The sequence below is a fragment of the Melopsittacus undulatus genome, chromosome 16 (genome assembly GCF_012275295.1).
Source record: "Melopsittacus undulatus isolate bMelUnd1 chromosome 16, bMelUnd1.mat.Z, whole genome shotgun sequence".
NCBI classification, from domain to species: Eukaryota; Metazoa; Chordata; class Aves; order Psittaciformes; family Psittaculidae; genus Melopsittacus; species Melopsittacus undulatus.
In genome coordinates this window covers 4,998,908-5,011,843 of record NC_047542.1, presented here as the reverse complement: position 1 = coordinate 5,011,843, position 12,936 = coordinate 4,998,908, and the positions used below count along the sequence as shown (strand labels likewise).

Sequence of the window (12,936 nt, the reverse complement as noted above, 5' to 3'; positions counted from 1 at the left end):
GGTGAGACGTGTGACTGCTGCAAGTTTGTTCATTAATGTTTTGATCCAGCCAGAGGAACAAAACTCTGAGGCTTAAAGTGATGCTCTTAATGCTGAGAGCACAGATTTCTGACTATGGTAAGAATCTCATAAGCTATTTTAGGTGCCACTGGACTGATGAGGCTTCAAAGTCTACATTAGCTGGAGGGAGGAAACCTCCAGGGAGCCAAATTGTTGATGTATTTGCATACCAGTGAGTTAATAGCTGAGTATATTGAAGCTATTGTAGGGCTGCCCAAACTATGACATAAATAGAAGTTGTGCCCTGATCACCAAGGTCTAAGCCTGTTCTTCTGGCTTTATTAGGCAGCAGCCTGTGGTCTTTATAGATTCCCTGCAAAGCTTCTCCCAGTGACCTCGGTGTCATTGCCCCCAGGCTGTCGCTCACATGAAGATGACTGAGGACAAACTCATCTCCAAAACTCACCTGGTCATCAGCTTCCTGGTGTCCTTGCTGCAGAGCTGGAAGGACAGGCCCTGCATATCTAGAGCACTGGGGGGAAGCCCTGGTGCCTCTATGGACTGGGCAGCAATAAGGGGTTTGAAGGCTCCTGGCTGCAGTGTGCATCTCCTGATGGATGCTTGGTTTTGTAGCTGCTTACTGGTTTCTCTAGGCAGCAGGCTCACTCTCCCAGGCTGTTTTTAGCTGCTACGTGCAGCTAAACTCATGTGGATGTGCTGGGAGCTGCCTTTTGGGCCAGCCTATGTGGTTTTTGTATGGAGCAGTGGTGAGGGATCAGCTTTGCAAACTGCAAGGGGGGGTCCTGTTCTGGGAAGCATCACATTGTCTTGAAGAAAGAGCCGCCTTAGCCCTGTGTTTGCTCCTGGCTGCAGTTTATCGTGTACTGTGGGTATCTCTGTGCTGTGCAAGATAACAGTCATGGAAGCAAGCAAGCCATGGAGACGCTAGGAATGCTGGTGGAAGACTCCTTGTTTAGGTGGTGGTTGGTAATACCCGCATGGAAAACTTCACTTTTTGACTCCTCTTGACCCTCTTAGGAACTTTAAAATCCAGCCTGAACAGTTCAAAGAGGTGGATGCGGCACAGGACATCAGTCAGGTTTTATAGCTCAGCAGAACCTTATCCAAGAGCAGAGGGAGAGCCAGGGCTGGGTTTGTCCTTGTCCTGATTTATTAGCAGTGCTGGCGAAGGGGAAGGTCTGAAGCTTTGTCTTATACATTTCCCAAGTTGTATGTAGAAGGCAGTGTATCATTTTCAGCCTGTTTACTCGCAGTATTTGACAGCGGTTCCTTATCAGCTTCCTCCTCCATTTGTAAAGATTTACCTCCTTCATGGTATGGAGGTGAATTCCCTTGTTGGCCTAACAGTTTTGGTTTGTTTTAAAGGAAATTAATTGTATGCAATTGCATGGGTTTTCTCTCTACTCTGCTGCCTTCTCATTCTCCCTCGGTGAGTTTTGAACCAGTTTCATGACAAGATGATGTCTCTGCTCCCTAAGTGGCATCTTGGTGTCATGGTGGGACAGTGGAGAACCTTCTTTGGGTGGGCAGAGGCCTGTGAATGCTGCACTCACAGATGTTACTCAGAGCCACATAGGAGCCAGAGGTCTGGTGGCTGTGACACCCACATGTGAGGCTGAACCGCTCGGGGGAAGCCTTAGCAGGCTTTTTAATTCAACCTGAAATTTAAAGCTGAATCTGAAGAATCAAATCCTCTTTCTTGTCTTTTGCCAACAACCTTTTAATCACAGTAAGAGAACCGTGTTCTCCCCGGTGTATCTGGTGGCTGCCAGCTCTCTGTCGGCTGGGGAGGCACAGGGTCACACAAAGACGAATGAGCCGGAGGGTTGGGGTGTTGCTTTATGCTCGGGCCTCCTGCTCAGACCTCATAAATCACGTTTGCCGCATCAGCAGTAGCAGCCAGTGTCAGCCCGAGCAGCTTTCCCCTGACAAGGGAATAATCCAGATGCCCACGGGCTCTGGTCTGAGCTGCAGGTTCAGCCCAGCCTCAGGAGGAGCCTTGGGAAGATGCCGTTGCAATAGGTTACTGCATTGCTGCTGGGACCTCGCTGCAAGGAGACACGAGGGGCTAAGCCAGAGCCCACAGCCTCATTGCTGCTCATCTCCTGGGGCTGGAGATCTCCCAGCAGGGTCTTGTTCATCGCTGCAGAACAGGTCTGTGCATGGGGAGCTGGGCTGCTTTTGCTTATTGCTCTACAATACCTGGGTTGTAGTCATGATTTAGATGCTCATACATTAAAAATAAGGGCAGAGAAATCCCTGGGTGCTTTATTAAATGTTTTTCAAAGCTTCTTGACTGGGGTTGTTTGCAAAGAGGAGCGTTGCCTCTTACTGAATCACATGTGTGTGGGGAGGGAATAGAGAAGTTTTGGAGCAGAAACTCTTTTCTGTTGTGGGAAGCCAATGTGATGCTGTCTTAAGGTCTGTGTCCCCCACAGAGCAACTTGGTGCAGCCATGGGCATGCCAGGACACAGAGCAGAGGCTACAGAGTCTGATGTGCTGCCTGCCTGGTGCCTGGTTGCTGCTTTCAGGGAGGAAGCAGGGTCTCTGTGGGTACAGGGCCAGCAGGAGCTGCTGTTATATTAAGAGTATAGAAAGTTGTCAGAAAATAAACTCCTTTGTATTCCAGCCAGTCCTCAGAGATCAGAGGGGCTGAGTGCAGCTTCATTTCTATTATCACCTATTTAACACTATGCATCCGGTTGTGTTAAACCAGAACTTTCACAATTATGGATTCGTGGAGAGTGAAGTTTATTGAAGCAACAGAAATACAGGTTTGGTAAATTCTCTTACTGTGTTAGCTCTCAGATCCACAGATAGCCAGTGATTGGTTGAGCTCATGTGGAAAAAGCAACTGGTGATGCATTAAGCTTAGTTCAGCCTGGCTATCACCTGATGGAGCTGCAAATCTTACTAAGGGGAGGAGAGAGGAGCAAGGACATCAACTTGTCTGCAAAGTGGGGTCCTATTCAGATGCCACATTTATACTTCTGAGCGAAATGGAGGTGAGGCTGCGGTCAAATTACCTGTTGCTGCTGTCATAGATGGGGGGAACAGCCACTTTCTCACTTTGGTGTATTTATTATATGTAAATGAGAGAGAAGTTGAGTTCTGGTCAGCTACAACACCATGTTAAACCCTTCACCACGTATCTCAGGGCCTCATTCCTACTCCAGGCTGTGCTGGTGCAAGGCACTGGTGTGCAGAGGTGTCTGTCCCCTGTCCGCCTGGTTTTGTACACTCTGCTCAGCATCACGCTTTGAAGGTGCTTTGACTTTCATGCCCTGTTATGGGAGCCTTGGCTGCAGTCTCTCTTGAGGAGGAAGCACATGCTTGGCTAGAAAAAGCACTCAGCATTAATAGTTTAGATCCATGTGCCAAAGCAGATCCTGGAGGAGGGGAATGGCATCAGGGTGATGGGCTCCATCTGCTCAGTCTCAGCCCAAAGGAAGGGTCTTCTCATCTGCTTGGGTCTCCCCTTTCTGAAATGAACAGTGCCTGGAGGTGAGGCAGCCCAGGGCTGGCAGTGCTGATGCAGACCTGACTTTATGCCTGAGACTTCAGCAGTGATAGCAGCCAGCTGGGAACTCACTGGGAAAACACTCGGCTGCCTCTGGATGGACATGCATGGATGTACTCCCCTGCAGAACGGATCCAGCTCTGTCATCCCAAGCCCCAAGCATTCTCTTGCACTTGGGCCAGGCACCCGGATTGCTTCAGGGAATGTGTCTGCAAATCCTCTAAAAGGAAGCTTAAGTGATCAGCCCTTGCACCTGAAACTTGTGGAGATGGACAGAAAACTGAACGGGCTGGAGAAGAGAGGAGATCATAGGGGAAGTAATTTTAAGGCAAGGCAGGGGATGTGTAAGACTGTAAAGTTGCAGTTTGCCTTTCAGCATGTCCTGTGTCCTGGCACTGTCAACTCACAAGGTGTTAATTGTCATTACTTGTGCTAATCATGCATACCACAGCTTGTGTTGCTGGGTATGTGTGTTACAGGGAAGACAGCATGGGAATGTGGGGCTATCCTTCCCCTAAGACAACTCGTGGGGATTTCTCAACAGCTCTGCTTTTGGGTGAGGTCAAAGCAGGAGGTGTTTGCCCCAAGAGGGGAAAACCCATCCCTGGGAGCTTCAAGGATGCTGGAAGCCCTGACCTGGTGGGAATCACTGTTGATGGCCATTTCTGAAGCTTTATCCCACTGTGGCACAGATCCTGCTTTGGAGCTGCAAATGGGTTCTCTGAGCCCTCCCAGGCCCTGGGGCCTCATCCTGTGCTCAGCTGATGGATGTGATGCTGGGCCAGCCCTGCCCATGGACTGGAAGATGCTGTTTGCTGGCTGACCTCCCAGGGCTTAAGAGATTTGCAGACCCCAAGGATCTGCCTTGTTCCTCTTGATGCATTAGGGTCCCATGGGCAAACAGCGGCTGCCTGCCTGCAGCCTGGTCCCCTGTAGTGCTGAGCATCGACTCTGACTCCATATAAGCTCATTAGGGGAAGAAAGAGGCTTTAGAGGATTTGAGCAAAGGATTGGGGAGAAGGGGCAGTGGGAGTGATGGCTGGGGGGAAGTAGGGCTGCTGAGAGGGACAAGAGGGATTGGGGTCCTGTGATAGCGGCTTCCCTACATCAGTACATATGATGCTACAGGGTCTCCTCATCTCTTACCCTGGTTTAACCTGGTGCTGTGTCCCCTATGAAGGCGTGAGGGGGCTCCAGAGCCTCCTGCCAGGGAGGTGCTGGGGCTCAGGTCCGCTCTGCTGTGCAGGCTCCAGGCACGGAGGGAGCAGCCGTGCTCTGTCCCAGCTCTGCCGCTTCCAAAGAGCCGGTGTCGGTTCCGTCCCGCACCCGAAGCAGAGGTTCTGTGGCCACCTGCAGAGCCCTCAGCCCCCCCAGCCTGTGCGGGAGCTCCCGGCCGCTCTCATGCATGTCCTTTAAAGGCCTTCGCACACCCGGCTCGTCCCTGGCAGCTCCTGCTGCCGCAGATGCGGTCGCTCCGGCCTCCGGGGAGCTCGCACCGCGCGGGGCCCCGGCCCCCCCAGCCCCCGGCTGCCTGAGTGCTGGGTCCGAGCTGGGGCCCCAGCGTCTGCTTCAGCTGCATGAGACACGTCCAGGCAGGTAACGAGCGCTTCCCGGGGGGTTGTTGGTGCCGTGCTGCCGGCTGCTCTATTTCCATCATAAAGAGTGGCTGGGAGCCTGTCTGAGCTGTAGCCAGCAGCAGGGTCTCCTGTGGGTGTTATGGAGCGAGTGCTTTGCAGCAGGGACCAGCCCTGAGGAAAACTCCATTGTGATGGGTTTGGCTGATCCCTGATGGCCAGAGGGCTCCTGAGCCCCTGGGCAGAGGTACCAGGGATGATTTCCAGTGTATAGGAATGACATGGGCTTGTTTTGTCACATGCCAAGTGCTGCTTGCTTTGTACCTTCATCAGGGTTGAGGTCGGGAAGATGGGTGATGGCCCCATTCAGGATGGGGGATGCGTGATGGCCCTGCTTGGTGATGGCGTGACCTGTACTGAGCTTGGCCAAGGCTCTGTGCAGGCTGGTGGGACTTGAAGCAGCTCCTGCTCTCTGTCCCCTTCACACTCTGCTGCATTTCTTGTCCTAGCCCTAAAAGCCCCTCTTTCTATCACATATCTGCGTGTCTGTGGGCACAGCTCCTGAGGAGACACATCCTGCAGGAGAATCCCTTCACCCTGCACTGGGAACAGGACTCTGTGCACTTTCTCCTGCCTTTCTCTGACTTTTAAACATTGCAAAACAGCCTAAACGAGATGTCTAAGCTCCCTTGGTCTCAGGAATCTCTTCTGTCTGTCTGGGAGCCAGCCTGGCAGGGGGATGCTCGGGGTACAGCAGGTTTCTCCCATTCTGCCATGTAGGTAGGTGCAAACTTATCTCCCCCCCATGGAGATGAGCCACATCTGGAGCCCCAGTTGTCCCATGGGAAGGGAACGGGGGGAATTCAGCTTCAACAGTACCCAGGAATGGGGCTGTTGTTAAATTCCTCACTCCATCGCTCTGTGCCGCCCGAATCCCAGCAGCATCCTCCCGAACTGCAGCGGCCTCCCCACCTCTTTTCCCACAGATGCCTCCACACTAAGGCAGAGGAGCCTGGAGCTCCTGCTGGGTGAGAAAACGCTTTAAAAATACACCATTTAAGAGGCGTTCTCCCATCTGCGCCCAGTTCATCCCTGTCTCTCGTGATAGGGGTGCTGGTCCCGGAGCCTCCGCGCTTCCCAGATGAAGCCGCTCGCGGGGACCTCGCTGGGAGAGGAGGAAGAGGAGGCACAGGGGCACGTCCAGGGGTGCCGACGGCGGCAGCAGCGGAGGATAAAGGGGCCCAGCCCCTCACCACAGAGGTATGTGCCCCACAAGCTCACCCCGTGGATTCTTGGGGTGCTGGCAAGGAGGGGATGGGGACGGCGGTGCCCGGAAAGGGGGTGTCCTGGCTGGAGCATCATTTCAGCACAGGGGCCCCTTCTGCAGCCACCACTTGTAGGGAATGACCCCAGACTTGCAGGAGCCTGACTGTAGCCCTTTCTGGAGCCAGGAGCAAAGTTTTCAGGTTCAAATCCTTTCCCTTTTGGGTGCTGGGCTCCAACATGAGGCACCAAGCATCATTTTGGCACAGTGGCTGCTTCTTCTGAAGCCACCCTTCCTGGAACATGACCCCCAGGTTTGCAAAGAGAAGAGGGAAAAGCTCAACTGTGTCCCCTTCTGGAGCCAGGAGAAAAGTTTTGGGGCTCAAACCCTTTCCTGGTTAGCTGCTGGGCTCCCACACAAGGCTGCAGCCCCTGTGATCTGCCATCCCCAGTGTGCTCCATTATCCCAATGAGCAGGGATGCTGCAGAGCTGCCAGACTTCCTTGCACCCAGAACAGAGTTTTGGGCTAGCGAGATCATCCTGGTGCACTTTGGGGGGGCAAGATCACGTGCAGTCCCTATGATAGTGGTGTGAGATGGTGCCTGGGCTCTGCCAGCAGCCGGCTCCGTTGTCCCTGGGCCGAGGCCGGTGCGCAGCGAGGGGTGCTCAGCAGCCAGGGCGAAGGGAAATAAAGCACTAATGTGCTGAGCAGAAGCAGGGCCGTGGGCTGGTGACTCACTGCTGGCTGGGAACGGCTCCGGCCGGCTCCTCTGTGCCGGCTCTGCTGCGGCTGCTGCACCCGTGCCAGGGACAGCGGGGACAGAGGCAGAGCTGCAGGGGATGCTCAGAGAGCACCCAGGTCTGCAGCAGCAGCCCATGGGGTAGCAGCACATCGTGGGGTGCTGTGGTGCTGGAGGAGGGCAGAGCGGGGGGGATACTGCCTCTGCTGACAGAGTTTATCTGGGGGTTACCGGGTTTCTCTCCATAGGGAGCAGCAGGCAGAGCTGGCTGGGCTCCCTGTGTCTCCAGATGAAGGTAAGGACAGCCCAGCATGGGGATGGGGGGAATGGGGTGGGGTTTGCACTCTCCCTCCTGGAGCAGCATCATATGGGTCCAGCAGGAGGGTGTCCCCTGCCTGCAACCCCACACCCATCCAGCCCTGGGACCCCAACCCCATTCCCTGCATCTGCCTCAACAGCAGTGACCTCACTGTCCTCCCACTGCCTTGGCCCAGATCCCTTCATCCCATGGGGTATTCGGGGGGGTACCTGCCCCGAGAGCCTGCAGGGATCTTGGCATCTCCCTTCAGGTGGTGTCAGGCTGGGGAGGGGACACTGCTGCCCAGCTCCAAACACCCTGTTTTGTCCCCAGGGAGGATGAGCAGTCCCCAGGAGCACTCAGAAGGGGTTTTGGCTGGGAGTGAGCAGAGCGTGGAGCACGTTGGTGAGGTGAGAGGGGAGAGGAGGGCAGCAGGTTGGGGGGCTCTTCCCATCTCAGGCTCATGTGGACCCCCAGCTTCTCGGTGCTGCTTTGTTGGGATGCTGGCCAGCACCAGGGGGGGTTTGCTCCAACAGTGCCCTTGTGCCCCCCAGGTACCGGGCACGGACAGGCAGGAGGTGGCTGTGCACACCAGGGACAGTGCTGGGGCCAAGGAAGGTGGGTGAGTCCCCTTCCCACATCCCTGCCTTAAGGGAAGGCTTGGAGAAGCTGGGGATGAGTGTGGGAACAACATGGCCTGATGAGGGTCATCTTCATTGATGGGGACATGGGGAAGGGAGACTGGCCTGGAGGGGCCTGAACCCCCCTGATGCTGGGGGAAGGACTGGGATGGTCCCAGACTGTGGGCACTTGCTATCTGCTGGGACAGGAGGGCAGAGGGAGGAGGAAAGGCCAAGGAAAAGCCTTCACGTGTGGTCTCTCCCATGGCATTGCTGCCTCCCTGCAGATGCAGAAACCCCAGAGGAGCTGCTGCTGAGTTTCCCCAGTGAGCTCGCGGTGCTGGAGAGACTCGGCTTGCATGGGTAAGAGCAGAGAGCATCTCTGGGGTCTATGGGACAGGGGGGTCCCATAGCAGGGCACTGTGTGCTCCACAGATTGGACTTGCTCCTTTCCCACTGTACAAGAGCCATTCTCCAGATAAGGGGCACTTGGGCTTCTGGAGGTGGCTGCACCCCTGCAAGCAGACCAAGGGCAGTCCATCCCTGACAGCACTTCTCTTTCCACAGGGTGCCTTTGACAGAGCAGGATGTGGAGGTGAGGGCTGGGGAACGGGAACACAGGGACTTTGCTGGCTCATGGTCCCAGGGCTGTGCCCTGCTCCTGGCCACCCTCCAGGCACCGCAGTCCCCTGGCAGCCACAAATCCCTTTCCTGGCGATGCTGTTGGCATTTGGAGGCAGCTGCATTTCCACAGCGAGATGAGCCCATGCTCGGCATTCCCACCGGCTGCTCTGCCGCTTGCCAAGAGCGCCCCTAAGCCAGGGAGGTGGTGGGAGCCGCGCTAATAAAAACCAGTTTGCTGTGAGTGCCTGGGCTGAGTCAGGCTCTGCTGTCAGCTGGGACCTGCAGTGAGGGCTGGCATCTGCCTGGCTTGTGCTATTGCCAGGAGGGCTTGGGATTGACATGCATTTCCCATGGGGCACGTCTCTTGGGCAGGATGGCATCTCATGGGGACCATCCCCACCACACAGCAGCCTAATGGCTTCTGTGGCAAACGCTGACTGTCCTTCACACTGCCCTGCTTGGTGGCTTGCTAAGGGCGTCTGTCTGTGCCCTGGGGACAGCAGCATATGGCCCTGGTGGCATCCCCGTCACCCTGTGTCCCACCTCTCTCCCTCCTGCCCCACAGGCAGCCTTTGCCCACCTGGCCCTGGCTTTTCGCTGTGACGTGTTCACCCTGCAGCAGCGGGTGCAGGTGGAGAAACGGGCACGGGATGCGGCAGAGGAAAACATCCAGGAGGAGCTGGGGCAGTGCCAGGCTGCTCTGGAGGTAGGTGGGCATCAGGCCAGGGGGCTGGCATCTGCTGGGGACATCCAGCATCCAGCCCAGAGGGGTTTGCACAACCCAAAGTCCTGGCTCCAGTAGCTTCGTCCTTTCCCTCCACAGAGGCTGGGTCCGTTCTGCACTGACATGGGCTGCAGGGAGCAGCTGGAGCAGCTTCAGCACAGCCTGGCCGTGCTGGCGGCTGCTGTGGAGCGGGCAACCAGTGCTGCAGAGAAGCTGGGGGCTGTACATCAGGTCTGTGATGTCTGTACCCTGCAAGGCTGGCAGCTATGAGGGGTGCTGTGGATGGATGTGGGGACCCACCCTGGGCTTGCTGGGGTTTGTCCCCTCTCCTGGTGCTGACGTTGACTTCCTGAACATGGCATGGCATGAAGTTCTTCCCTGTGAGGGTGGTGAGGCACTGGCATGGGTTGCCCAAAGAAGTGCTAAATGCTCCATCCCTGGCAGTGTTCAAGGCCAGGTTAGACAGAGCCTTGGGCAGCCTGCTCTCGTGGAAGGTGTTCCTGCCTATGGCAGGGCATTGGAACTGAATGATCTTCAGGTCCTTTCCAACTCAACCCATTCTATGATTCTATGTTTGCATGTACCGGGTGCAAGGGATCTGCCTGCCATTGGGAGCATTTGCACCCCATGAGTGGATGCACAATGCAGGACAGGCAGGGACCTGGGACCTGGCTTTAGGGGCCAGGGACTGGGGAGCCTGATGTGCCATGGTGCCTGCAGGAGGCCCGGATGAGCCGCGCAGCAGAGGTGATGGTGCAGCACGTGGAGAACCTGAAGCGGCACCACCTGCGGGAGCACACGGAGCTGGAGGAGATGAAGCGCCTGATCCAACAGAACTCCCGCAACCGGCAGCTGGCAGAGAGCCAGGGTGAGGTGGGCTCTGTGGGGTGTGCATGGAGCCATCCCATGGGATTTGGTCACAGACCCCCCCGGGGGTCAGCGTGACCCTGCACCCAGAGCCAGCGGGTTGAGCAGGCTGGGACAGGGGTGGGTGACAGCTGGGACCCGGTGACAAATGTGGGTTCCAATGGTGGTGTAACAGCAGACGTGGCGTGGGAGCAGGTGCTGGTGGCTGGAATGCCATCATGCTGCAGGGAATGCAGGGCAGGGGGGCACAGGGCGCACAAAGGACGCTCTGTCCCTGGATTCTAAGCCTCATGTACGCCATCGCCATGTGTGAAAGCAGGGTCCCTTCAGACATGGCACATGAGTGACTGGGGTGCTGAAGAAGGACCCTTCATCAGGGACTGTAGCAATAGGACAAGGGGTGAAGGGTTCAGACTGAAACAGGGCAAGTTCAGGTTGGATCTAAGGCAGAAGCTGTTCCCTGGGAGGGTGCTGAGGTGCTGGCACAGGGTGCCCAGAGCAGCTGTGGCTGCCCCATCCCTGGCAGTGCTCAAGGCCAGGTTGGACACAGGGGCTTGGAGCAGCTGCTCCAGTGGAAGGGGTCCCTGCCTGTGGCAGGGGTTGGAGCTGGAGGAGCTTTCAGGTCCCTTCCAACACAAACCAGTTTAGGATTCTATGACTTGTACCAAGCACTGAGTGTGTGGCCAGGACAGCTTTCGATGGGAGGGAGGTTTGCAGTCACCAGCTGTCTTCATTTCTGGGGGTGATGCAAGGCTGCTTCTCTTTGCTCCCAGATGACGCGGAGCCACGGCTGAGGCCTCATCCCCTGATGCGAACTTTCCAGCAGGTAACTGGTCCCCATTCAGCAGTCCCGGAGCCACCACCTCCCTGTGCCCTGCTGCTCTCCCTCGCCTGCGGTCCCCATGCACCCACTGTCCCCAGGTGATGCCATCCCTGCCAGCTGCTTGCTGCGGGCAAGGTCTGCTAGAAGTGCTGGGGATGAAGCAAAATGTAGGGGTGTCCTCGGGGGGCTGCAGGCAGACAGGGTGCCCAGGTTGGGTGCTGCTTGTCCCAGAGCTCTCAGGCAGGTCCCTCTGCATTGCAGGGTCATAGCGTGAGAGGCGCAGGCTTGGCTGTTCTCTAGCACCAGCTCGAATTCCGCACTGGTTCCCCTACAGCTCAAGAGGTAGGGGAGCGCTCGGGGAGGGGGTTAGGCAGCCCCGCTGGCACGGCTTGAAGCAGTAGGGACAGGCACAAACGTCTTGGCTTTGACCTTCCCTCATCCCACCAGCTCTCAGCCTTCCCCCATTAGCTCCAGGGCCAGTGGGAGGCTGTCACAGTGTCACAGTGTCCCTTCTCCTTGGTGTCCCTGTGCTAGGGAGGCGATGGGGAAGGAGGGGCTGGGGAGCATGGGCAGTGCTCACCCCCAGCCCCTCCATTGCAGGGGTCTGCCCGCCGCAGAGTCAGCATTGCCGTCATCCCCAAGCAGCTCTTGGTAAGGACAAGCAGAGCAGGGATGGACAAGAGCTCCGTGTCCCGCTGTCAGACGTGTCCCCAGGCTCGGTGCTACCGGGCTGCTGGCTCCCCACTGATGCTCCCACTTTTGGTGCCCAGCCAGGTGCCAGCCCTGAGAGCCGAGTGGCACTGACCAGTGAGCTGGAGAGGGACGGGGCCCAGCGCTGGCGCAGCACCCAGAGGTAACTGCAGCGGGGGGCATGGCCCCGGCTGCCTCTGCCCCATGGGCACAGCACAGCACCGGCTCCTCTCTCCCCAGGAGTGAGCTGGAGCCGCAGGGCCAGGGCAGTGCTGTGACCGGGGACCCAGCGCCTGAGGCACAAGACAAAGACTCAAGTGCAGGGAATAAGGAGATGGAGCAGCTTGGGCTGATGTGAGCAGAACCCTCCATGTGCCCAGCACCCTCTGTGTGCCTGTGGCTGCTGGGCTCTGTGTGGTCCTAGGACTGCACATGGGAAATGGGCTGGGGAATTTGGTGATGTAAAGCTGGGATGTTGCTTGTCTGCCCCAGTTTGACCCTCCTCTGCCTCAGTTTCCCCTGTGCCTTGTGGGTCGCCTGTGCTCTCCCGGGCTTGTTGCATTTGGGTTTGCAGAAGGGCCAATGAGGTCTGGGGTTGAGCTGAACCCCCTCCTTGTCCCCAGCTGGGGCGGAGGAGGGATTCACTCTCCTCTCCTGGCTGATGAGCGTCCCTGGTCACCTTCTCTCCAGGTCCAAGGGGTCCCCAGAGGTGCTGTGGCGGCCGTGGCTCTTCCTCCCGCAGCACTACTGGGTTTTCTTCTGGCTGCTTCTGCTGAGCATCGCCTTCCTCCTCCTCATCCGTGCCCTGGAGCTGCAGCGGCTGCAGTCTGTGGCATCGCCCAAGGCCTAAGCCTGAGGCGGGAGGGGGAGACCTTCAGTCTCCATCATTACTCCTTCCTCACACTGTAAAACACCACATCCCTAAATAATAAAACTGTAGGGGAAATGGGGGGATTGTAACGCTGGAGTGCAGGGAACGTCCTCTGGCTGGCATCTCCTTACAGGCACAAAGGGCTCACAAACCTGCAGAAACTCTCATCGATGCTATGAGTTTGCCTGTTCTCAGCACACCAAGGGGTGCAGGGGTGCTACCACACCACCCCCCTGTGCAACAGAGACCAGACTGCCCATGGCCAGTGGGTTTGCATTAGAGTCATGTTTCCCCCCCAC

The 12,936-nt window shown here is 56.9% G+C and overlaps 1 protein-coding gene across 1 annotated transcript; it reads left to right on the top strand.

The window, feature by feature from the left end:
* The first annotated feature begins 2,100 nt into the window (after positions 1–2,100).
* LOC101880683 (FA complementation group E) lies at positions 2,101–12,676 on the top strand. Its single transcript, XM_031042919.2, has 15 exons — positions 2,101–2,175; positions 6,225–6,376; positions 7,369–7,415; positions 7,752–7,828; positions 7,973–8,036; positions 8,326–8,401; positions 8,606–8,633; positions 9,228–9,368; positions 9,486–9,617; positions 10,107–10,254; positions 11,027–11,079; positions 11,677–11,727; positions 11,847–11,929; positions 12,007–12,120; positions 12,457–12,676. Exons 2-15 carry the CDS (start codon positions 6,258–6,260, stop codon positions 12,614–12,616), a joined length of 1,293 nt encoding a protein of 430 aa, XP_030898779.2. The 5' UTR covers positions 2,101–2,175; positions 6,225–6,257; the 3' UTR covers positions 12,617–12,676.
* The last annotated feature ends 260 nt before the right edge of the window (positions 12,677–12,936 follow it).